Source organism: Ranitomeya variabilis, chromosome 1, assembly GCF_051348905.1.
Source record: "Ranitomeya variabilis isolate aRanVar5 chromosome 1, aRanVar5.hap1, whole genome shotgun sequence".
In the NCBI taxonomy this organism is placed as follows: Eukaryota; Metazoa; Chordata; class Amphibia; order Anura; family Dendrobatidae; genus Ranitomeya; species Ranitomeya variabilis.
Window position 1 is genome coordinate 63,714,891 of NC_135232.1, and position 24,111 is coordinate 63,739,001.

Here is a 24,111-nt window from a genome sequence, read left to right on the forward strand (position 1 = left end):
TTAAAATAAAATTGCCTCTGTTCATTAATTAGGACTGCACGCGCACCCTCGACTTTAGATTAAGCTTCTATGTCACCTCTGAACTTAAGCTTTTGTGTGAAATGCAGAGATCAGCTGCTCACTCACGACAACGCTCTTAGCAAATTAGTGGGGGAAAATTGTACTTAGCAAATATTCATCAAGACTTCATCTTCTATTAGTAGCGAGAAATGCTCCGAGACCCTAATTGTGTTCACGCTGAGACAGAAGAATTTTAATGTGCTTTAAATGGGCATCTGTCAGGGCATGGATCCATCTTCTTTCCTTTTGCCAGCAAGGTGAATGAAATACAAAAATGAGAGGTGCACAGGGGTCCTTGGGTCACGCGATACATATCCTGCCATAGTCTAGCTAAAAGCTCTATCAAAATATCTAAACATTTTCCCATAAAAACACCAAAATGTTTGCTTGACTGTCCTATCCAGTGATTGAATATGCTTTCTACCATCAGCTGACTTTATATTTTGGAGCATATGTGCCTTCCTGGAACTTTTGATATTTTCCAGATTTTTTTCTGGACTCAGTATTACATAGTTACATACATAGTTACATAGTTATTAAGGTTGAAGGAAGACTTTAAGTCCATCTAGTTCAACCCATAGCCTAGCATGCCCTAACACGTTGATCCAGGGGAAGGCAAAAAAAACCCATGTGGTAAGAGTAAGCTCCATCATGGGGAAAAAAAATTCCTTCCCGACCCCACATACGGCAATCAGACTAGTTCCCTGGACTGGGGTGGCAAGGGTCCACCAGTAACATTGACTTTGAGGGCCCCCTGTTCAGTTACATGTAAATATTACATTATTCTGCATAATAAGAAACTACATAGCTTGTTGAATGAATGATGAGATACTGCTTTTGTCTGTACATAGTCAATCAAATATATTGGGCCTCATGTTAGAGGGTTAGTGACTTACTCCTGCACAGGGGTCCATCGGGTGATTCACCTATCCTCCTGTGGGCCAGTATGAGCCTCTCTGGACTTATAAATCAAGTGCTATATAATTGTTTATTCATGTTGTGGATACATTAATCTTTTGGTTATATCCGTAATATTTTTCTTGTGTGAGACATCTCAATTAGAGTTGAGCACGATGACTCGGACGACGTTTGTCCAACTTCTGCTTAGGTACTCCGGACCGGGGTAGTGTGAATCCTTTTTCCCCATTTGCTTCTTCTACTATCTTTCTATATTTGAGTCTGATGAGTGGACTATCAAGACTAAGAGCATTTCCAACCAGTAATATTTTGGTTATTATTAGAAATCCAAAACTTGGGGTGGGTCGAAAATATTGAAGAATCTTCCCATTGTAGTTAGTTTTTCTCTGTGCATGTTCCACCCATCATTTTTGGCTGGCAAGTAGACATATAAGTACGGTAGTTATAGTCAGCGGAACATAGCCAATAGCAGTTGAACACATAACTGCAAAGGAATGTTTATTGGCGTAGCAAAGTGGTCGTCTGGCTGTGCTATGCTCCCATTCATCACCCCTGGGCACCCTCCCTGCTCATAACTGCGGGGCCCATTTGCAGTGATATCTGCAGGTTTCAGAGCTGGCTGCACATCTGGAAGGTATGGTGGTGATGAGCGGGGGACCCCCATTTATAAGTTTGCTATGAAACCCCATCTTTTGAAGTTATTCCCCTCCCTGGTCATAGCCTCGAGGGAATTCACTCAAACAGGGCACATACTGTAGTGGTTCTTATGTTGTGTTTGATACCAATGGCAGCATCTGTATTTTCTCCCCATTTTTGGGTGGATTTTCTAGCTCACTCTAAACCACCAATACATCCCCATGGCATCATACTATGTATGGGTGGCTATTTGGTACATCGCACTTTATGGGGTGGCATCATATTGTGCGCTACTGAGACTGTGGTAGCATCATACTGTGTGGGATGGTGGACAGGGGGGTTATCGTACTGTGTGGTGGGCTGTGGAGGAATGTACTGTGGGGAAATTATACTGTGTGTGACTGGCTGCAGGGGATCATAAAGTTTGGCGGAGAATGTACTTTGGAGACATCATACTGCGTGAAGGGCTGTGAATGAATGTTCTATGGGGTCATTATAGTGTTTGTGGGGGCTGTAAGAACATCGTATTGTATGGGAGAACTCTAGGGGCATCATACTGTGAGGGAATTGTACTGAGGCATCATACTGTGTGGTGGAGACTGTGGGTGGTATTATACTACGTGGCACGCTCTACATGGCACGCTCTCAGGACCTCATGTGTGTGGGTCACTGTCGGGCCATCATACAATGGGGGACATCACACTGTGTGTAGTGACTGTGGGGGGCATCATACTGTGTGGTGGAGACTGTGGGTGGTATTATACTACATGACATGCTCTCAGGATCTCGTGTGTGGGTCACTGTCGGGCCATCATACAGTGGGGGACATCACACTCTGCGTGGTGACTGTGGGGGGCATCATACTGTGTGGTGGAGACTGTGGGTGGTAGTATACTACGTGGCACGCTCTCAGCATCTCATGTGTGTGGGTCACTGTCGGTCCATCATACAGTGGGGGACATCACACTGTGTGTGGTGACTGTGGGGGACATCATACTGTGTGGTGGAGACTGTGGGTGGTATTATACTACGTGGCACACTCTCAGGACCTCGTGTGTGTGTGGGTCACTGTCGGGCCATCATACAATGGGGGACATCACACTGTGTGTGGTGACTGTGGGGGACATCATACTGTGTTTTGGAGACTGTGGGTGGTATTATACTACGTGGCACGCTCTCAGGACCTCGTGTGTGTGGGTCACTGTTAGGCCATCATACAGTGGGGGATATCACACTGTGTGTGGTGACTGTGGGAGACATCATACTGTGTGGTGGAGACTGTGAGTGGTAGTATACTACGTGGCACGCTCTCAGCATCTCATGTGTGTGGGTCACTGTCGGGCCATCATACAGTGGAGGACATCACACTGTGTGTAGTGACTGTGGGGGGCATCATACTGTGTGGTGGAGACTGTGGGTGGTATTATACTACGTGGCACGCTCTCAGGACCTTGTGTGTGTGTGGGTCACTGTCGGGCCATCATACAATGGGGGACATCACACTGTGTGTGGTGACTGTGGGGGACATCATACTGTGTGGTGGAGACTGTGGGTGGTATTATACTACGTGGCACGCTCTCAGGACCTCATGTGTGTGGGTCACTGTCAGGCCATCATACAGTGGGGGACATCACACTGTGTGGTGACTGTGGGGGGCATCATCCTGTGTGGTGGAGACTGTGGGTGGTATTATACTACGTGGAATGCTCTCAGGACCTCATGTGTGTGGGTCACTGTCGGGCCATCATGCAGTGGGGGACATCACACTGTGTGTGGTGACTGTGGGGGGCATCATACTGTGTGGTGGAGACTGTGGGTGGTATTATACTACGTGGCACACTCTCAGGACCTCATGTGTGTGGGTCACTGTCAGGCCATCATACAGTGGGGGACATCACACTGTGTGTGGTGACTGTGGGGGGCATCATCCTGTGTGGTGGAGACTGTGGGTGGTATTATACTACGTGGCATGCTCTCAGCATCTCATGTGTGTGGGTCACTGTCAGGCCATCATACAGTGGGGGACATCACACTGTGTGTGGTGACTGTGGGGGGCATCATACTGTGTGGTGGAGACTGTGGGTGGTATTATACTACGTGGCATGCTCTCAGGACCTCATGTGTGTGGGTCACTGTCAGGCCATCATGCAGTGGGGGACATCACACTGTGTGGTGACTGTGGGGGGCATTATACTATATTTGGGAGCTTTATTAGGAGAAATGCTTTTGTGTATGCACATATAAAGAACTGGACAAGGTTGGGTAAAAGACTCAGCATAAAATAAAGATTCTCACAGTGTACTGCAGTGTTTGTTGCTATTTCTTATTTTTCATGAGGTATGCCAAATTTGTTAAGATTGTTTTTAAAAAAAATTCTGTCTGTGTGTAGGACAGGCCATATACAATCATGTCATCGTATTTTGTACAATGTAAAATAATGTTTTCTTGAGGATCTAGTAATCTATTTTGTGAGTTGTGATCTTGGGTGGTTTTTTTTTGTCTTTTCAGGACCCGAGGGCTGCAACCTGTTTATCTACCATCTGCCCCAGGAATTTGGGGACACCGAGCTGATGCAGATGTTCCTGCCTTTCGGTAATGTCATCTCCTCGAAAGTGTTTGTGGATCGGGCGACAAACCAAAGTAAATGCTTTGGTGGGTAAAGATAACAAACATAATAAGCTTCATCCAGGAATTTATAAAAAGGGTTTTTCTCTAGACACTCACCTGCTCAAACTGCTTGCTTTCATTGTAATATTCTCTCCTCTAGCCTGATGTCTGCCGATAGGGACTAAAGCGAAAGGTTCAAGGTGACAAACACAATCACAAGGACCGTTGTTTTATCAGAAACCAATGAGAACTCAGCATTCTGCGGGTCCCTGTACTCCACAAATATGGCATCATCCACCACCTCTATGCATCCATGTGCAGCTACCATTCGGATATTATAGGGATTCATTGAAGGAATATTTCTTTGATTCATATATAACATACCGTATTTCAACTCTCTAATGTAATCTGTATATCATTTCCTTTCTTTTCAATACCTCTGCCTGCTGAAAAAAAAGGGAAATCTTTATAGTTTAACTTCTTTATTATTGCCACGCACATGGATGTATGTCTTCCAGCATCATTCTATCTCTAAGCACACTAATGGTTTGCAATGGGTTTTCAGGCTAGATTTAAAGAGTAATTAAACTTTTCTTTATTTAGTTATCTCCCAGGCATTCCTAAATTATGAATTGTTGCAATATACTTAATTACCGTAATTTGCTTCTTTTTCTTCCAAACATTACACCACAGTTTCACATGCAGCTTTAGAAGCTGCTTTCATCTGCTGCTTAGTCAAGATCAGTATTCTATTTACAATCAGAGAACTGGACTTTCCCTGTCTGAGCCTCTTTGATCTCCACTCCCATACTCAGACAGGAGAATTCCCAGATTATGTTTGTAAATAAAGTATGGATTTTTGTTGAGCAGCAGTTGAAAGCAGATTATTATGGAGCTGTGTAGTTTAAATAGCATTGCAGCATGGTGTTTAGAAGAGATGGAAGGAAAATAAGGTAATATAATGTATTGAAAGAAATCATAACTTAGTATTGTCTGGTGTATAATTCAATGAAAAAAATATTTAATTATTCTTTAAAGTAAACCTGTCATCAGGATTTTGCTAAGTAAACTGCAGACACTGTCAGGTTGGTACATTGTTAAATTGATTAAAATGATACCTGGGGGAAAGTAATCCGTCTTGTGGTTCTTGTGTAATCAGTGTTAGAAGTTTTAAGTTGAAGATACGCCCGTGCCCTGGGGTGGGACTGTAGGCAGAGTCTTATCTTCCTGCTCTAAGCCAGAGAAACCAATAAAAGACATGCCCACAGGCTGCCCCGAAGCACAAACATGTTCCTGATCATTGAGACAGAGAGTGAGACTGACTGTTTGTGCTTCGGGGCAGCCTGTAATTTCTCTGGCTTAGAGCAGAAAGATAAAACACCGCCTACAGTCCCGCCCCGAATCACGGGCATCTCATTAACTGAAAACTTCTAACACTGATTACACAATAACCACAAGACGGATTTCCTCACCCCAGGTATCATTTTAATGAGTATAACAGCAGCAACATGACAATGCCTGTAGTTTACTTAGCAAAAGCCTGCTGTCAGGTTCGCTTTAATATAAAAAATAAGTGGGAATTTATAGTATACAAATAATGCTGCAGTTTTTCAGTAAAAGTTTTACCCTTTGCAATGCAGCAGGAAAACCATAGCAAGTTTATGCAAACTCTGAGAATACAGGGGAAATTTTTGGATGACCAGAAGAGGTTTCCAATTAGCAGCAAGTAGAGATCTTGAAACCCTTGACAAACTTATAAACCAGTAATTGGAGTTTAACTTTCACAGAACTGGAAAAGTTTTTTTGCCGATTACACTTGACACTTTAAGGGGTTTTCTCAAGTTTTGAAATGATCCAAACTCTTACCTGATCTTCGGCACCCCCATAAAAAGGAATGGAGTCGCAATACGCATGATCGACCACCGCTTCATTCACATGGGGCTCTTCAGATTCGGGATAACTTCCAAACTTGAGAATACCCCTTTGAACTAATGCATAAGATCTGTAAAAGGATGTTAAAGGTTTGTGCCTAGGATGGCATGTCTATGCAACTGACATACTGCTGACTTTGTTTCATGGTTAATAGTGATTGATATATGGTGTATTCATTATTTTCCAATAATTAATATGCACTGCATGGCCAGGATTTGGGGTTTGGGTTGCTAAAATCAGAATTCCTGCTTAGAATTACTTAAGGGTGTTCAAAAGGCAGAAGAGCCACAAAATAAAAAAATTGGCCTCCGGCTTGAGCCCATTACTGCCCCCTTTAACCTCCTGAACTTTTGAACCCCCTTTTCCTATTCTTTGTTAGAGAGCATAACATCGTGGCCCTCTGGTTGGGAAAAACTTAAACTCAGCTTACTATGGGCTCCAACGGCTGCATATAATCTACATGGTGGTATTAATGATCTAGTAAAATAGCCTAGCACCTAATCCCAGTCTCAATGTCGTTAGTCTATTAGAAGATTGTTATACTTATGCCCTTATTAAAGTCTCATTTAAAGCTACAGCGCATTTTCTACTGCAGTTCCCGCAGTTCTGAGAGATAATTGCAGAGAGAATAGATTTCACATAAACCTCCATATACATTACAGACAGCTTTTATAGATGCAAACTATAATTTAATTCTCTGGTAAGTGTGTATACCTTGTTAGAGGAGGATACGTTATGGGCTATGTTACCCATTTGGACAAGCATTATTAATATGCACATATGTTGTTTTATTAATAGTTGCAGTTCAGGACACAAATTTTGCTAAGTAAACTAAAGACAATGTTAGGTTGGTACATTGTTAAACTGATTAAAATGATACCTGTGGGAAAGTAACCCGTCTTGTGGTTCTTGTGTAATTAGTGTTAGAAGTTCTCAGTTAATGAGATGCCCGTACTGAATCTTTTCTCATAAAACTATATATCAGTCTACTCAGCTCCCCTTCTCTATAACATCCTGCCTGCAGATTGGACGGTATTTTCATGGTGATGGGTTCCTTTTCATCACTGCTTCTTGATATTGTTAGCACACTATATGCCAGTATTATTTGAGCAATGTATGGTAGTAGTATATTAGGGCACTGTATGTTGGCATTATTTGATCACCTTATCATGGCATTGTGTGGGCAGTATTAAGTATCCTGAGGCATTGCTACTTTGGCACTGTATGGCATAATATTTTTGTGGTATGTGATGGTAGAGGCACAATATAGCATTGGTATTTGGTCAACATATGGTATCGTGTATCATGTACTGTATGGCACTTTGTACACTTTATGACAGTATATGGATAAAGAGGGAATAGATGGGTCTGCTTTGGAAGGAAGCAGTCGTGTTTTCTAATATGGTGGTGAGGAATTAGTAAATTTGTAAAACAGTCGGAGGATCAGATTTTGCCCGGTTGTAGCACTACTAGAGAAAATGGAACGCCAATCAAGAAGGTGATTGTGTCAGGAATGTGATCAGGGCAATCAGAGCTCTGATTGGTTAAATTGGTTGCGAGTCCCAAAACTTTTCATGTGTGTCCATTTAAATGCATTCCTTGACCTTAAATGGGTGAAGATGTAATTTGACCAAACTGGGTCATTGATTTGTAGTACTGATTTTGAGAGTTATTTCACCTTAAAGCAAAGATTTGGCCACTTTGGGAGGGTTTGTCTGTAAGATTGTCTTGGCAAAATTGGGACCAATGGCAACTATGGGATGGAATTCAGCATACTTTTTTTTGGCAACTGCTTGACTGATCTTGAGTGGAATCCATACAAAAAAAATATTACATTCCCCAGCATTTTTGTCCTGGCATTTCCTTCTACCATCATTCTCCTTTAAGCTGATCATTGGATCTCAAGTGATCACTTGTGATCTGTGGGTGCATCCGGAAGCAAATTTCCCTACAACGCCACCCCAGGGAAAATGAAGCATTACACCATTCACATCAATGTGTATTGTGCATCTTTCATCTTTCAAGCTGCTTTTGGTGACCACTCTGTGTCTGTAAATGGATGTCATCATCCCCCTAAACTTTATGTTGGCAATGTCTTAATAGGGTTTTGTAAACCAGGCAACCCCTTTAAGGGAAGGTCAACTAAAAAATTAAATTTGGCTTAGGCCTCTTTCACACATTTGTGTCTCCTGTGCGTGTGGTGACAGTTTTCACACGTACCGAAGACCAAATGAATGGGTCTGTACACGTCAGTGTATTTCCACGAACCATGTGTCCATGTGCCCCACACGTAGACATGTCTGGTTTTTACCATCAGCATGGGCGGCAAAGCGTCCCACACATGCACACGGAGAATACAATTTGTCATCTGTGTGACACGCATCGGCACCGGGGAAGGAGCGCTACAGTAAGCGCTGTTCCCCGGCGGCAGGTGCTGAAGATGGCTCTCATCATTCTTCCCTGCTCTGCTGGCGATCGGCGCGAGCAGAGGAAAATGATGAGAGTTATATTAAATATAAAGGTGACATCAACCCCACAAATATGAACCCCACTTGCCACCACTACAGGGCAAGTGGGAAGAGCCAGGAAAAGCACCAGAATTGGCACATCTAATAGATGCGCCTTTTCTGGGCAGCTGCAGGCTGCTGTTTTTAGGCTGGGCGGGCCTATATCAATGGCCACTTACCAGCCTGAGAATACTAGCCCCCAGCTGTGAGCTTTAGCAAGGCTAGTTGTCAAAAATGTGTTGGACCCCACGGCGTTTTTTTAAATTATTTATTTAAATTTAGAAAACAGCATGGGGACCCCTCTATTCTTCATAACCAAACTTGCAGAAGCTGACAGCTGAGGGTTGCAGCCCCCAGCTGTGAGTTTTGCCTGGTTGGATCAAGAAAATAGGGGGAACCCACGCCGGGTTTTTCATTAATTTATTTCATTATATCGCAGGCGGAAGGTGAGGAATACCCCGATCATCCGCACCTACTGTCACTGTTATTAGCGGCAGCAGGTGTCGGATGATGGAAGGAAGGGTCCCAAAAGCTCCCACCTGCTGTCATCGTTCTGACTTTAATATAACTCTCATCATTCTCTTGTTTGTGCTAATCACCGGCAGAGCAGGGGAGAATGATGAGAGCCGTCTTCTGCACCCGCCGCCGGGCAACAGCGCTTACTGGATTGCTTCTTCCCCGGCGGCGTCTGTGTTGTACCGATGCGGCACATGGTTGCCACACGTGTGCCGCAAGTATTAAACACACGAACACATATCTCTGGTGCCGGTTTTTCCGGTACTGGAAATAACGGACGTGTGAAACCAGCCTTAGACTTAGATTACTTTACCATCTCCAATACCTCATAAGTATATAGGATATATGTCACCTATAGTCTTATTTTTACGTTTTGTTTTTTTCCTCCTCTACTTCCAAGAGACATAACTTTTTTTTTTCTGTCAGCATAATTATGTAAAAGCTTGGGGGGGATAGAGTTGTATGGTACTATTTATTTTACAATGTACTGGAAAACGAGGAGGAAAATCTAATTGCGGTAAAATTTCGTTTAAATAAAATGCAAATCCGCAATAGTTTTTGGGGATTTTTTTTTACGGTAAAAATCACCCACAAACATAATTCTCCAGGTCTGTATGATTACTGCAATTACAAACTTGTATATGGTTTTTTTTTCATTTAGGTGGCGAAAAAAAATTTGTAAAAAAAAATTATTTTTGTGTCTACATTTTCCATTTTCAGCCAATAGAGTTGTATAAGGGCTCTGTTTTTTCGCTCAGAACTGACTTTTTTTTAATTGACACCATTTTCAGTTAGATCCAAAATTTTGATCTCTTCTTATTGCATTTTATTCAGAGACGAAGTGACCAAAAAACTGCAACTCTGTCATTTTGTGTTTTTTTTTTTGTTGCGTCATCTACTGATTGTGTTAGTTTTATAGTTTAATAGATTTTTGCGGAGAAGCTGGATCAGCGTGCCGTAAGGCCGACATAATGGGAATAGATAGATATTTTCTGAATACACATATCAATATCAGATCCCAAACCAGACCCTTATATTTCTAGATTTAGACCCTCGATGACATTTTCTAAAACTATATAATCAGACATATATCCATTGTTTTCACTTTCCAGGCCCCATAAATATTTTCACACCCAAAACTTCCTGTGCTAATGTCAGATTCGGAACTTATTTTAAAGGGAACCTGCCATGTTATTTTACCCTCCTAAACTGCCCCCCAATGCTGTGCAGGTCATGTAATGTGCGTCGCTAACGTGTCTGTGTATAAGTGAAAAAAAACAACTTTTAGAGTACGGTATGTTCACACGTTAAGTATTTGCTGTAGAAATTTCTGAATCTCTTGGCAGGAAAAACGAAGCTTAACTCCTCCACCACCTTGGGTTTTTCCATTTTTGAGTTTCCGTTTTTTACTCCCCTCCTTCCCAGAGCCATAACTTTTTTATTTTTCTGTCGACGAGTTGCACTTTTGAACGACATCATTGGTTTTTTCCATATTGTGTACTGGAAAACAGAAAAAAATCAAAGTACAGAGAAATTGCAAAAAAAAGTGCAATTCCACAATTGTTTGCTTGTTTCTACCATGCTCACTAACTGCTACAAGTGACCCACCATTATGATTCTCCAGGTCATTATGAGTTCATAGATACCAAATATTGTATAGGTTTTCTTTTTATTTAAGTGGTAAAAAAAAAATCCCAAATTTGTAAAAAAAAAAAAAAAAAGTCGCCATTTTCCAAGATCTGGGCTTGGGTGAGGGCTTATTTTTTATGTGCCAAGCTGATATTTTCATTGATACCATTTTGGCGTAGATACGATCTTTTGATCGCCCGTTATTGCATTTTAATGCAATGTTGCGACGACCAGAAAACTTAATTTTGGCGTTCTGATTCATTTTCTCGTTACTCCGTTTACCAACTGGATTAATTTTTTTTATATATATATTCATAGATCAGACGAATCTGAATGCAGCAATACTAAATATGTATTTCTTTTATTGTTTTATTTTGAATGGGGCAAAAGTGCTAAAATGATCATGTGCTATGAGTGCCGACCACTGAGCGGCGCTCATAGCTATCCGGCAATGACAACCACAGGGGTCTCCTGGAGACCCCGGGATGTCATGCCATTGGCGACCAGCGGTCATGTGACACGTGCACCGATGGGCGAGGTTTGTGATGTGCTTCTGGCACGATCATGTTAAATGCTGATGTCAGAGATTCACAGCAGCATGAGACTTCAGGATTCTCATTCACTTTGCTTCAGGTTTTGTGACAAGTCCAACCAGAAAAAACGTGACATAAACATGACAAAAATGCGACGTGTGCACGCAGCCTTAATCTTTCCTTCCCTTCAATGTAAACCCCAGTCTTCCAGTCATGTGGGTGGAGATGGATTTAAGTTCCGCCACACTCCCCCAGCCAGCAGTGATGCCCGCTGCACTTTGAATGATAGTCTGAACTACCCCAGTGTCACAATTCTCTCCAAGGAAATCCCATGGCTTTGTACTGACAGCCAGCTGTCCATGACGCTTCATTTTTTATTTGGACAAGCTCCGGACACGTTTGGTACTCAGAGGCATCCTGCCTGTGAAGCGATGGCCGGGGGACCACCATGGTGCAGGGAGACTACCATACACAAGATGAGGTGCAAACAACAAAGGGTAAATTTATTGGAAGGCAAGGAATGAAGTGGATGAGGAAGGTGCAAACAGGGGTATGCAATGGCAAAAGATAATTTACAAGAGTTGCATTCTTTAGCTGGGCCGTCAAATAGCACGGTGCTCCAACTATTATAGAATCAATATACGTCACACACAAGCAAATGCAAACAATAAACAAAAAATGCTGCTACTCTACGTATAGCCTCCCTGGCCTTTACTAAGCAGGCCACACGGCTGCCGTGTTCTGTCTGTTGAAGCCTACACTAGGCCCTGACATGTGCACAAAACAGAAACAAACTCACGGTGATGTTGGGGACTCAGATCCATTCCCAGGGGGCCCTCAACAGTCTAGTACTGTGGTGCACATGGCTCTCTGCCAGCTCCGTGAAACGTGGTCTTCTCCTTGCTTCTGGATCCGGGAGGCGCTCCTGGAAACTGTAAATCCCTTTCTCGGTATCTTCGTGGCTTCTCAAACTAGCACAGAACAGCCACCCTTGCTACGCCCGAAGAGTCTGTCCAATTTCACAAGTCCACTCTTTCCCAGCCTGTGGGTCCTCTTTTACAGCTACATGCACAAAGTTCTCTGCACAAAGTTCTTTGCAGCCGCTTCAGCTCACACACACAGTCCAGGCTCCACTGCTCCCCCCAGCATAGTGCAGTTCATTCTCACAGTCTATTGCAGGGGGAAGCAGAACATTCCCTCACACCAGGCAAGGGGGTGCTGTCTCCTAAAGTGGCAGCGTGTTCCTTACTGTCTATAACAGCACCACCCCCCTACACCTGCATGCTGTGAGTGATGTGATGATGTGAACGATGTGCTAGTAACTCACTGCACTACTCACTTTACGTCGACAGCGCTGCAGCCAATCAGTGAGCTAAGTGGCTCTGAGCGGCTCTGTCAACTTGGGCAGAGCCACAATGCCCATTTATTGACTGCAGCACCGTCAACAAGATGTCAACACTGAGACAATAGCAGACACCAGGAGGAATGGCAGAGACTCTGGACCCAGGGAGGGTGAGTAAAGAGAAGTTTGTATTTCTAAAACAAACTTAAGACTTCCAAAATGAGAAAAAAATTTCAATCTACTCACTCCTGGCCTTTGTCTAGTTCCAGGCACTGCAGCACTCGTTTCCCCCCAAGGGTCATCCTGACACTGGACAGCATCAGAACCTGCTGCCGCAGCCCCTAAGGTCCGGAGTGTGGAGTAGAATTATAATAAACATGACCATTAATTTCATTCAATAAATAATCTTCTTTTTTAGTGTTTTGAGTTGCTTTTTCTTTTTTCTTTAAAGGGAATCTGTCACCCCCCCAGGACGTATATGGTCTTGTTGCTGAGACATGTTATTTTCTTTCTTTATGTTAATGGTTTTTTGCAGGCTCTGGTGCGTGCGGTGCCTGGAAGAAATCCCTGCCTCCTGTCTTCATTGTAATACTACCTCCCTCCCATTAGTGTCAGTTACGGCCCCAGAATCCCGCACCGGCGAGTCACTGTGACCTCCAGTGTGCGCACAGATGATATGCTCTCCCCACTTCTTCTATGCACAGTTATCGCTAGGAACCATGTGTACATAGTGATGACTATGCAGGGAGGAAGTGGGAAGAGCATATGCGGCGCCCCAGGGTCCTGGTCGTCGCAGTCGTATTGCTTTCCTCTCGGGGAGAGTGATGCTACGTTTGGAGGCAAAGAAGGATAACTCCATCCATGTATCCCAAACATGCAACACATTTCACATTCCAGGCCACCAGGGGGAGCTTCTGCTCCTATTTATTAGGTCACTCCCTATATCTAATATATAAAGCTGAATGTGTGTGTGTGTGTATGTATGTATGTATGTATGTATGTCCGGGATTGGCATCTGAACCGTCGCAGCTACAGCCACAAAATTTTGCACAGTCACACGTCTGGACCCCGAGAGCGTCATAGGCTATGTTGTGAGGTGAAATTTTAACCCCGCGCTTTCCAATTCACCAAACAATTTTGCCCCTATCTACATAATGGGGAAAAAGTGAAAGGAAAAGTGTTGGAGGCGTCGCAGCTACAGGCACAAAATTTTGCACAGTCACACGTCTGGGCCCCGAGAGCGTCAAAGCTATGTTGTGAGGTGAAATTTTAACCCCGCGCTTTCCAATTCACCAAACAATTTTGCCCCTATCTACATAATGGGGAAAAAATGAAAGGAAAAGTGTTGGAGGCAAATTAACAGCTGCCAGATGTGAACAAGGGGGACTTAAAGAATGACAGCGATGGCGCCAAAGAGTATATACTGTACAGTTGCTAAGGTGGTGCCCCAACATGGGATAATCGCCACACCACCACGGGGATATGAACACACACACAAAATGCGCCACAGACTACCACGTGCTCAAACACATATACCACCCTCAGCGCACATTTCACCACACATACACCAACCTCGCCACATAAAAGTAGAAACACAAAAGTCGCCGCTCAAAACTCGCCACGCGCAAAACTCTCCACATGCAAAACTCGCCACACGTGCAAAACTCACCTCATGGAAAACTCGCCACACGCAAATCTTGCACACGCAGAAAAATTGCCACATGCACAAAAGTTGCAACACATGCAAAAGTTGCCTCACACAAAACTTGCACATACTCAAAAGGCACCACACATAAAACTCGCCACGCGCAAAACTCGCCATGCGCAAAACTTGCTGCACACAACTTGCTACACTAACCTGTCACATGCAACTCGACACACAAAAAGTTGCTACACGCATGTCGCCACACAAAACTCATCTCACAAAAGTCCCTACATGCATGTCGCCACACGCAACTCAACACACACAACTTGACACACGAAACTCGCCCTAAAACACACACAAGTCTGGTATTATCCTTCAAAAATAAAAATCTGATTAATAAGCAGACAAACTACAAGAGCAACAAATGTACCATATAGGAATCCGGCAGCTGTCAGTCACATGACCAGTCTATTATGTGTATGTGTGAGCTAATATATACTGCCAGGGGGTGGGCTTACTGTTGGCTGGGGATTTATCAGGCTGCCATTTTAGCTTAAAAATACTGAGGTAAAAATACTGACCAAATAACGTGTGAACGAGGGCTAATACAGGAGGAGATGACATACAGCTATATACTATATACAGGAGGAGATGACACACAGCTATATACTATTTACAGGGGAGATGACACACAGGTATATACTATATACAGGAGGAGATGACACACAGATATATACTATATACAGGAGAGATGACACACAGGTATATACTATATAGAGGAGGAGATGACATGCAGGTACATACTACATACAGGAGGAGATGACACACAGGTATATACTATATACAGGAGCAGATTACCTACAGGTACATAGTATATACAGGAGGAGATGACATACAGGTATATGCTATGTATAGGAGGAGATGACATACAGGTATATACTATATACAGGAGGAGATGACACACAGATATATACTATATACAGGAGATTACATACAGGTATATCTAATATATAAAGCTGAATGTGTGTATGTATGTATGTGTGTATGTCCGGGATTGGCATCTGCACCGTCGCAGCTACAGCCACAAAATTTTGCACAGTCACACGTCTGGACCCCGGGAGCGTCATAGGCTATGTTGTGAGGTGAAATTTTAACCCCGCGCGTTCCAATTCACCAAACAATTTTGCCCCTATCTACATAATGGGGAAAAAGTGAAGGGAAAAGTGTTGGAGGAAAATTGACAGCTGCCAGATGTGAACAATGAGGACTTAAAGAATGAGAGCGATGGCGACAAAGAGTATATACCGTACAGTTGCTAAGGTGGGGCCCTGACATGGGATACTCACCACACACGGGGATATGAACACAAACACAAAATGCACCACACACTACCACGTGCTTGAACACATATACGACCCTCAGCACACAATTCACCACACACACACCAACCTCGCCACATAAAAGTCGAAACACAAAAGTCACCACTCAAAACTCGCAACGCGCAAAACTCACCTCATGGAAAACTCACCTCATGCAAAACTTGCACACACAGAAAAATTGCCACATGTACAAAAGTTGCACCACATGCAAAAGTTGCCTCACACAAAACTTGCACATACTCAAAACGCACCACACATAAAACTCGCCACGCGCAAAACTCGCCATGCACAAATCTTGCTGCACACAACTTGCTACACTAACCTGTCACATGCAACTCGACACACAAAATGTTGCTACACGCATGTCGCCACACAAAACTCATCTCACAAAAGTCGCTACATGCATGTCGCCACACGCAACTCAACACACACAACTTGACACATGAAACTCGCCCTAAAACACACACAAGTCTGGTATTGTCCTTCAAAAATAAAAATCTGATTAATAAGCAGACAAACTACAAGAGCAACAAATGTACCATATAGGAAATACGGCAGCTGTCAGTCACATGACCTGTCTATTATGTGTATGTGTGAGCTAATATATACTGCCAGGGGGGAGGGCTTCCTGTTGGCTGGGGATTTATCAGGCTGCCAATAGCAACCAATCACAGCTCAGCTTCTATTTTGCTACAGTTAATTAACCTGAGCTCTGATTGGTTAATATAGGCAACAAAGACATTCTCAGTATCACAAAGCTAATATATGTTGTGAAATTCTTCTATTAGCTTGGTTTTTGCCTTTTAATAATTACATTTCTATCTATTTGTTTTGTGGTTTTTGTGTGCAGAATAAATTTTTGTTAACACATTCTATTTTGCTAACAGCAGTCATTAACCCGGGCGAAGCCGGGTAGTACAGCTAGTATATATATATATATATATATATATATATATATATATATATATATGTATATATATATATATATATATATATACTGGTAGTCTGTAGGGATAGTTAGAAAATTCCAGACAGTAGTCTGAGGTGGACAGAGGGTCCAAGGAGCTGTGCATGCCCTCAGAGCTGCAGCTCCCAGAAAGAGACATTCACAAGGCAGAACTGTATTGCAGCGAACGTGAAGGAAGTCATAGCAAAGGAGAGGATACCAGAAGGGGACCAGCCCTACACAGGCTGCCTCCTTCCGAGGCGCAGAATCCCGGTGGCCGGAACACCGAGGGAGTAAGGACCTTTATGCTTTGATCCAGAGACTGGCAGGACAGCTAATTGCAAGTATCCTGTCCGCCCTACACCCAGGAGGCACGGTGGCAACCCTCGGAGGCCGGGGCGTGCTAGAGTCCCTATAAACAGCCTCAAGCCACCAGTCATACGGGTTTGTCCTACGGGGGACAGAGAGAAAGACATCACATCTGTGAGACCCTTATGTGAATCCATAGGCAGTAAGGGACTACACCACTGCAGCGCAAGGAAAGGCTACTGATTTCCACCTGGACAAGGGGACTCTGGACTTGCCTCCAAACCGGCCGGACTCTGCCTGCCCTGTGATCAGGTGCCCTGGACTGTGGATGCTGAAGTCTTCATAAAAGGTAAAGAGACTGCAACCTTGTGTCCTCGTTCTTCACTGAGCCTCTCACCATCCACCATCTACACACCGGGAAGCCCTGGGGACATACTTCACCTCTGGGAAGGTATACCATCTAGCTGCCATAACATCACCCCAGCGGACACCTGAAAGCAGCATTGGTCACCCTGACCGAATACCACGGGTGGCTTCACAAACACAAACTCTATCCCTTTAAAGACCTTTCCCTTTTACATGGACGTCCCAGGGCCACGGACCGGGTCAGCCACCGTGACATCCCCCTGTGAACCGCAGGACCCGGTACCGTGTACCCTACGGCCCCATGGGGGCGCCCCACATACTATCAGTGTGCACATCAGAGGTCATTGGAGCGGAAGTCGCCGGCGCCTGCGCAGAAGATCCCTGAATCCAGTGCCTACAAAAGGGAGGATGAGGTATGTATTTCTGAGAGAGTGCAGGGTGCAGGCGTGGGATTACGGGGACGTAACTGACGCTGATGGGAAGGGGTAAGAATTACAATGAGGACAGCAGGTAGGGATTTCTTCCAGACACCGCACCCAAGCCTGGAAAAATAATTAGCATAAAGAAAGAATATAACATTTCTCAGTAACAAGATCATTAATATGAGGCCTACAGGCAGGACTAGTGTAACATTTCTATTACCTGTATTCACATCTTAATAGGTCATATACGTCCCGGGGGTGACAGATTCCCTTTAATTTTCAGTTTACCTCCCTGACACCTCTATGAAAAAATACATATCATTGGGTTACCAGTAGTGATGAGCGAGTGTACTCATTGCTCGGGTTTTCCCAAGCATGCTCGGGTGACCTCCGGGTATTTGTTAGTGTTCGGAGATTTAGTTTTCATCGCCACAGCTGAATGATTTACAGCTATTAGCCAGGCTGAGTACATGTGGGGGTTGTCTGGTTGCTAGGGAATCCCCACATGTAATCAAGCTGTCTAGTAGCTGTAAATCATTCAGCTGCTGGGATGAAAACTAAATCTCCGAACGCTAACAAATACTCGGAGGTCACCCGAGCGTGCTCGGGAAAACCCGAGCAATGAGTACACTCGCTCATCACTAATTACCAGGAAAGGAAGGCTGAAAGTAAGGTGAATTGATAAAATCGAGGGAGTTGACATGTAATCTAGATGCTGAAAGAGTCAGTTACATTTTCTGATTAGTAATATAGGCAATGCGGAACTTCCGTTATATAAAATTGGTAATAGAAAGGAGGTAAATGCTTTATCGCACCACTGTGCGATTTTTGGGTAGAGTTATCCCTTTATTTCTAGGAGACATAATGGCCAATTCTTGTGTCTTTCTTACTGAAGTTTAAGACTTTTTCCTAGGAGTTGTTGATGCAGAACGTTTCCGCTCCCCTCGGTTGCTCACAGTTAGGAGACGTTGTTGCATAATGCTATTAGATCCTTATAGGAAAAGTTTCCTTGTAGCAAAAAGTTTGCCAGCAAAACAACAGAAAAGCATATCAAAGGTGAGAAACATAGTGTTGCTGTTGGTGGGATCTCCCATTGATAAATCCGTTCGCTTTTTCCGTCAGGAAAGTCTGATAAACACAACTCCTGTAGTTTCTGGCTGTGGCTCGGACGCTATAATTTTGTTTTTGACATGTTAATGTTGATGCCAGTCCTCCCAGCTGAGGCCGCGTTCCCCGTGGCATTCTGGGGGTTAAATTATTCATGGCGGCAATGCAGATTTAAGACATCAAAGGAGAAGATGATATTTTTTATTGGCTTATTTTTATTCTACTTACAGAGACCGTGAAAGAGATTTTTCTGGAGCAATCTCTGTGAATTTATCTGTATAATAAAATTAGTTTCTATGGCGTTGGGTTAAACAGCTCCCACGGTGGCACTGATCTGATGCGTTATCAAAGAGTATTTCTACCTAAAATCACAAAATCCCCAGTACTGAGAAGTCCTTGAGTCGTCCTCTGCAGTTAAAAATTCTATTTATCTGTTGTAGGGAAAGCTAGGTAATGACAGATATGGCCACTCAGACATTACGGTTCTCATTAGGATTATCACCTAATTCTTGTGCACTCCTATGTAAACTATTTCAGAACAGTTTTAGGGGGATGTTAACAGTGCATCATGCAAAATTCCCCACGTTTGCTGGAACTCCTTACATTTTGACCCTTGCTAAGCCCTGAAGTACCACACCTAATAGTGAATGTTACTCACACCCACTTAGTAGCTAGATGTAGCGCATGCATTTCTCTACTGTTGCATAGCTCTCCTCCACTACCTGTTTGTCATCTGCATTTATCTGACCACTACTGAGTGCAAAGTCGGGACTTTTAATCATTTTACAGTACAAGAAAAGTAGATGATTATAAATTAATCTTATTCACATGCTGCGAGAGAGTTGGTACTGACGTCAAGCAGATTTTTGTTTTTGGTGTTTTTTAAACAAGTCACATCATGCCTATTTATGTTGCAGAAAAGCACCTTTTTGGAGCAGTTTTTACGCTTTCCTTTCAATGGCGACACTAAAATCTGAAGGATAAACCACTGACCACCATTGTTTTTGTTGTGTTTTTTTACATTCGAGTCCCTGCGGCTGCGTGTCTCACAGCTGTTCGTCAGCCACAACACATGCAGGGATTGACTGTTAGGCAATACCTACATGCAGCCGAGGGGACATATTTTTCGAGCACGGAAAAGACACTCAGTTAACACCCGCGCATGCTCCGATATCACCATATCTGAGCACATTCGCTCATCACTTCGCTTATAACCCCTCAGAGTGACTCATTTGCAGGGGGGGGGCGTTTTTTTTAGAAATTCTCTTTTAGTTCAGAAAAAAAAGTTTCCTCTCAATCTAATTAAATCCTACAGTAATGATCGTAGCGCATGACTGGTCCCATGACTGCGGGGGAAGGTATTTTAGGGACATAAATGAATGAAATCCAAACAATTTTTTTTTTAGCGCCTCTCCTTACCAGAAACGTTTTACCTGGGAACACAAGGGAAAAGTTCCCTTTGAAGTCGTCAAACGCTCCTCTGGATGGTTGTAATGATGAATCTTGTTAAACCTGACACAGATCATTATACTGAAATTCTTTTGTGAGACCAAAGGGTCGGGCGGAATGTAGAAAAGGGGGGAAAAAAGAAAAACAACTTGATATTTTTATTATGTGGCTTAGGATCTATGAGTTTGGCCCATCGCAGGTTAACGCACGTTGGGCATTGTAAGAAGGGAACTTTTCATAATAATGTGCTGAAATGAAAGTCAGCCTCAATGGCCGCTTGAAAGACCATTGCGCTGCAGATAAATAGTCATAGGACATAATTAAACCAGACACGTTCTGTGTTTTGCCTTTGACGTACAGGGGTCTGTACTAAGCATAGCTGCACATGCATACAGTCGTGTAATTAGTGCAATTCCCTCCTAAGAAAAAACAAAAGTCCCAAATATTCTATATTTTTATTCAAAATTCTATATCGAAATATATCTGTATCTAGAAATAACAGGTAACGGCCAATATGCCGCCATGAAAAACTTCTACAACAATTGCAACTGGATTTCCGGCTTAGGGTATGTGCGCACCACGTTCTTTTCTAGCGGCTCTGCTCAGGATGCCGTCTTGAAAAACGCTAAAGAAACAAGCCAACGACTGTCCACATGCACTGTAATGTCAAAACGACTCGCTGTTCACATGTTCAGTCTTTCGAGTTTCTTTCAACAGCTTCGAATTTCCACTGACTTGAAGCTGCCAAAAGAAATGACCAGTCCAATCTTCTGGTGGCTTCTGCTTTGACACGGCTGACCAGTTTATCAACAAAAACGCAATCGAAAATGGGGTAAAAATGATTGAAGAGATGCCAAGAAAAGATGCTTTGGGACAAGGGATGAGCGGACCTGTAGAAGTTCAGGTTCTGGAACCCAACCGAACTTTAATCCAAAGTTCGATTTGGGTACCAGAACTGTACTCGAACTTCAATCGGAACCCGAACCCCATTGAAATCAATTTGGATCTCTCTCTCAACAGGCACCAATTCCTATCTCTACTAATTTGTGCCATTGGGGGAATGTTGGAATAACGAAGTTCAACTAAAATCTGTCCAGTGTGCATGCCCATCTTTAGAAAAGAGCAGAGCATGACCCAAAGTACCAAAAGTTCTTCTGTGTGAGCTTCAGTTTGATATGTCTCCCTCTGTTTAGCTTTCGCACCTGTAGAATATTTCATGCAACAGCAAATCTTGGGTCAATGGGAGTTAAATTATTAATTTAATTTGGAATTAAAGGGGGCCCTTCTCCCAGGGAGGGACATACTATTAGTGCAATCTGTGCAGCCACACAGGGGCCCAAGCGGTAATGGAATCACTGCCACCTACAAATCAGGTGGAACTACATATTATAAGCTATTAGACTTAAAAGGGCCTCTGTTATGTTCTTGCACAGGGGAAATCTCTTAACTGTGTCCACCTGCCTTCTCCATATGTTGTATTATGGCACATGGACTTCAAAGAAGGAGTTTCCCAACTTGGAAAATCTCCTTATAATCCAGAACAGAGCGCTGCTCTCTAACCTCCCTGGGTGTCGGCAGAAATGGCTCCCACCTTGGCAGATTCCAGTCTTTCACTTATAGTTGTGTGAAATACTGTTTGCAGTCTTCCTGATTTTATATTCTTTTGCATGTTTGTCACACTTAAATGCTTCCAGATCACCAAAAAAAACTTAAATATTTCACAAAAATAACACAAGAAACACAAAATGCAGTTTTTAAATGAAGGTCTTTATTATTAAGGAAAAAAGAAATACAAACCTACAGGGCCATGTGTGAAAAAGTGATTGCTCTCCCCCCCCCCCCCTTAAAACATAGATTAACTGTGCTTTTTCTCATCTTTGGGAAGCTTAGTTCAGGCCCGATTACTGCCACACCTGTCCTCAATCAAGAAATCACATAAATAGGACCTGCCTGACAAAGTGAAGTAGACCAAAATATCCTCAAAAGCTAGACATCATGCCACAATCCAAAGAAATTCTGGAACAAATGAAAAACAATTGAGATCTATCTGTCTGGAAAAGGTGATAAAGCCATTTCTCAAGCTTTGGGACTCCAATGAACCACAGTGAGAGCCATTATCCATAATATCAAAAACATGGAACAATGGTGAACCTTCCCAGGAGTGGCCGGCCGATCAAAGTTACCCCAAGAGGGCAGCTACGACTCATACAAGAGGACACAAAAGGCCCCACAACAACATCCAAAGAACTGCAGGCCTCATTTGCCTCAGTTAAAGTCAGTGTTCTTTACTCTGCCATAAGAAAGAGACTTGGCAAAAATGACTGTGATGGCAGAGATCCAAGACAAAAACCACTGCTGAGTAAGAGGGGAACATAAAGGCTTGTCTCCTTTTAGCCAGAAAACATCTTGATGATCCCCAAGACATTTGGGAGAAAAGTCTGTGAAATGTCAAGACAAAAGTATGTCCCATTACATCTGACGTAGAAGTAACACAGCATTTCAGAAAAGGAACATCATACCAACAGTAAAATATGGTGGTGTTAGTGTGATGGCCTGCAGCTGGTTTGTTGTTTCAGGACCTGCAAGGCTTGCTATGGTAAATGGAACCATTAATTCTGCTGTCCAACAAAAAATCCTCAAGGAGAATATCCAGCTGAAGCACACTTGGGTTATGCAGCAGGACAATGATCCAAAACGCACCAGCAAGTCCACCTCTGTCCACCACTTGGGAGTGGCCTAGACAAAATCCAGACCTTAATCCGATTGAGATGTTGTGGCATGACCTTAAAAAGGCTGTACATGCAACATACATCCAACGTGGCTGAATTGCAACATTTCTGCAAAGATGAGTGGGCCAAAATTCCTCCAGAGCGTTGTAAAAGACTCATTGCCAGTTATTGCAAACATTTGATTGCAGTTGTTGCTGCTAAGGGTAGCCCAACCAGTTATTAGGTTTAGAGCGCAATCACTTTTTCACACAGAGCACTGCAGGTTTGGATTTCTTTTTCCCTTAATAATAAAGACCTTAATATAAATACTGCATTTTGTGTTTACTTGTGTTATCTTTGTCTAATAATTAAATTAGTTTGGTGATGGGAAGCATTTAAGTGTGACAACTTGCAAAAGAATAGGACATCAGGAAGGAGCAAACACTTTCACACAACTGTATTATAGTTTTGATTGGGCGCAGCTTTCCTAGAAAAATCTGCTTTTGGGTATAGCCAATCCACACTGCAAAATGTTGAAAAAATAGTAAGGAATTCCTCCAAATAAATGGCTCCTCAAATTTCGTCTATGGGTTTGATGCAAGTATGTAGCAGATTTGGAGTAGATTCACAAAACGATTAGTGTCAATGTCATTTACTAGTGTAGATCCTGAGTGTTTCTATCAAAAATAAATAACAGGCCATTTATTTTTGGGGGCATATATGATCCCTTTAAAAAGCTGAAATTTTAATCAAAATTTTCCAATGCATAGACTGTAGATTGCTTTTGACAATAGGCAGAAAATCAGACACGAGTGCAAATTTCTGCACGGCCATCTTTTACTTTTTGTTTTGTCAAATTCCCGATTATACAGATTTCTCTGCAGGAAATATAGTGCAATATTTTTAGAAATCAGATGCCAAATTTATGAATTTTATTTAAATGTTCTTTGAGCCGGAGGAATAATTTGTTTTAGAAACAATTTTGCACAATATATCAGAATTTATCATGCAATATGGGTTAGTTTTTGTTTTCTATCATATTATGTGCATTTTAGACAGAAGAGAGAAAAGAGATCACATATTGCAACCCTAGATTAGCT

General features: G+C 42.9%; 1 protein-coding gene across 29 annotated transcripts in view; it reads left to right on the forward strand.

Annotated features, from left to right (window-relative positions):
* The window catches only part of CELF4 (CUGBP Elav-like family member 4), a 1,364,246-nt gene that overhangs the window by 1,287,566 nt on the left and 52,569 nt on the right, over positions 1-24,111 (forward strand). For 18 of the 29 annotated variants that reach the window (XR_013221177.1, XR_013221171.1, XR_013221173.1 and 15 more), the window contains one exon: positions 4,123-4,266. Coding sequence is in view for 24 of the 29 variants with exons in the window: in XM_077284096.1 (XP_077140211.1) it covers positions 4,123-4,266 (144 nt within the window). In the remaining 5 variants the exon portion in view is untranslated. The remainder of the gene's footprint in view (positions 1-4,122; positions 4,267-24,111) is intronic. The other 11 variants (XR_013221181.1, XM_077284083.1, XM_077284113.1 and 8 more) reach the window with 1 other exon arrangement.